This window comes from Colobus angolensis, unplaced genomic scaffold (assembly GCF_000951035.1).
Source record: "Colobus angolensis palliatus isolate OR3802 unplaced genomic scaffold, Cang.pa_1.0 Scaffold22, whole genome shotgun sequence".
Lineage (NCBI taxonomy): Eukaryota > Metazoa > Chordata > Mammalia > Primates > Cercopithecidae > Colobus > Colobus angolensis.
The window spans coordinates 1164219-1166014 of record NW_012115377.1 but is presented as its reverse complement, the minus strand read 5'-3'; the positions used below and the strand labels follow the sequence as shown (position 1 = coordinate 1166014).

The 1796-nt window shown below is 53.6% G+C and overlaps 1 protein-coding gene across 1 annotated transcript in view; it reads right to left on the bottom strand.

The window, feature by feature from the left end:
• The window catches only part of CREB3L3 (cAMP responsive element binding protein 3-like 3), a 16954-nt gene that overhangs the window by 1844 nt on the left and 13314 nt on the right, over window positions 1-1796 (bottom strand). The window contains exon 7 of the mRNA XM_011943609.1: window positions 214-282. Coding sequence (XP_011798999.1) covers window positions 214-282 — 69 coding nt within the window. The remainder of the gene's footprint in view (window positions 1-213; window positions 283-1796) is intronic.

Here is a 1796-nt window from a genome sequence, read left to right as displayed (position 1 = left end):
GGCCAGGCTGGTCTCGAACTCCTGACCTCAGGTGGTCCACCTGCCTTGGCCTCCCAGAGTGCTGGGATTACAGGTGTGAACCACCGCACCCGGCCCGTAGGTGAAACTCTTATTTCCTATGTCATTCTGCCATCACATGGGTTCTCTGCTTTTCCTGCAAGGGACTCTGGGGCTGCTTCCCTTGTCCTCTGCCCCGGCAGGACCCAGACTCACAGGTTTTGCTTCTCGAGATGCAAGACTTTCCTCTGTAACTCCTGGTTCTGAGCAGCGCAAGCTGACATCCTGAAAGGAGAAAGACACGATGACATTCAGCATACGCCAGTCACCAGACGGCCCCACTGACATCTTCCCCGGGAGGCCTCACGTTACAAGCAGGGAACCCAAGGCCAGAGACGGGAAGTCATTCATCCAAGGTTACCTGGCAGGTCAGATGGGGCTGGGATTTGAACCCACATCTGCCTGGTTCCTAGGTCCCATTTCTGCATTAATACGGAGGGGGCTTCATTCAAAGCTGGGCCCCCTGGCCGGGTGCGATGGTTGACACCTGTAATCCCAACGCTTTGGGAGGTCGAGATGGGCGGATCACCCGAGGTCAGGAGTTCTAGACCAGCCTGGCCAACGTGGTGAAACCCCATCTCTACTAAAAATACAAAATTAGCCAGGTTTGGTGGTGGGCGCCTGTAATCCCAGCTACTTGGGAGGCTGAGGCAGGAGAATCGCTTGAACCCGGGAAGTGGAGGTTGCAGTGAGTCAAGATCACACCATTGCACTCCAGCCTGGGCAATAAGAATGAAACTCTGTCTCAAAAAACAAAAACAAACAAACAAAAAACCGCTGAGCCTCCTAGATTCAGGCAGTGATGTTTCCAGAAGATGAGATATCAGGACAACCAGACATCCCAGGAGATTCAAGTTTCTACTCTCCCCACCGACCCATGCATGACCTTGAGCCACTTCACTCTCTGGTCTGTTTTTGTGTCTGTGAAATGGGATACAATTACCCAGGACATAGGGTGGTGGGGAGAATGACCCTGGATAAAGATGATGAGAAGCTTAGCAGATCGCATTTAAGAAAGGGGACAGACCAGGGCCAGGCGTGGTGACTCACGCCTGTAATCCCAGCACTTTGGGAGGCCGAGGTGGGCAGATCACGAAGTCAGGAGATGGAGACCATGGTGAAACCCTGTCTCTACTAAAAATACAAAAAATTAGCCAGGCGCAGTGGCGGGCGCCTGTAATCCCAGCTACTCGGGAGGCTGAGGCAGGAGAATGGCATGAACCCGGGAGGCGGAGCTTGCAGTGAGCTGAGATCGTGCCACCACACTCCAGCCTGGGCGACAGAGCGAGACTCCGTCTCAGAAAAAAAAAAAAAAAGAAAGAAAGGGGACAGACCAGGTGCAGTGGCTCACACCTGTAGTCCCAGCACTTTAGGAGGCTGAAGCGGCCAGATCACCTGAGGTCAGGAGTTTGAGACTAGCCTGGGCAATATGGTGAAACCCCATCTCTACCACAAATACAAAAAAAAATTAGCTGGGCCTGGTGGCGGGCGCCTGTATTCCCAGCTACTGGAGAGGCTGAGGCAGGAGAATTGCTTGAACCCGGGAGGTGGAGGTTGCATGAGCCGAGACCGCACCGCTGCACTCCAGCCTGGGAACAGAGTAAGACTCTGCCACACACACAAAAAGGAAGGAAGTGTCTATCTTCAGGCAGAGGGTCAGAATAGGATGGGTCACACTTTGTCCTTTCTCCGTATACCTTCTAGGGAGCAAAGGGTCTCCCAAACCCTTGCCCTACACC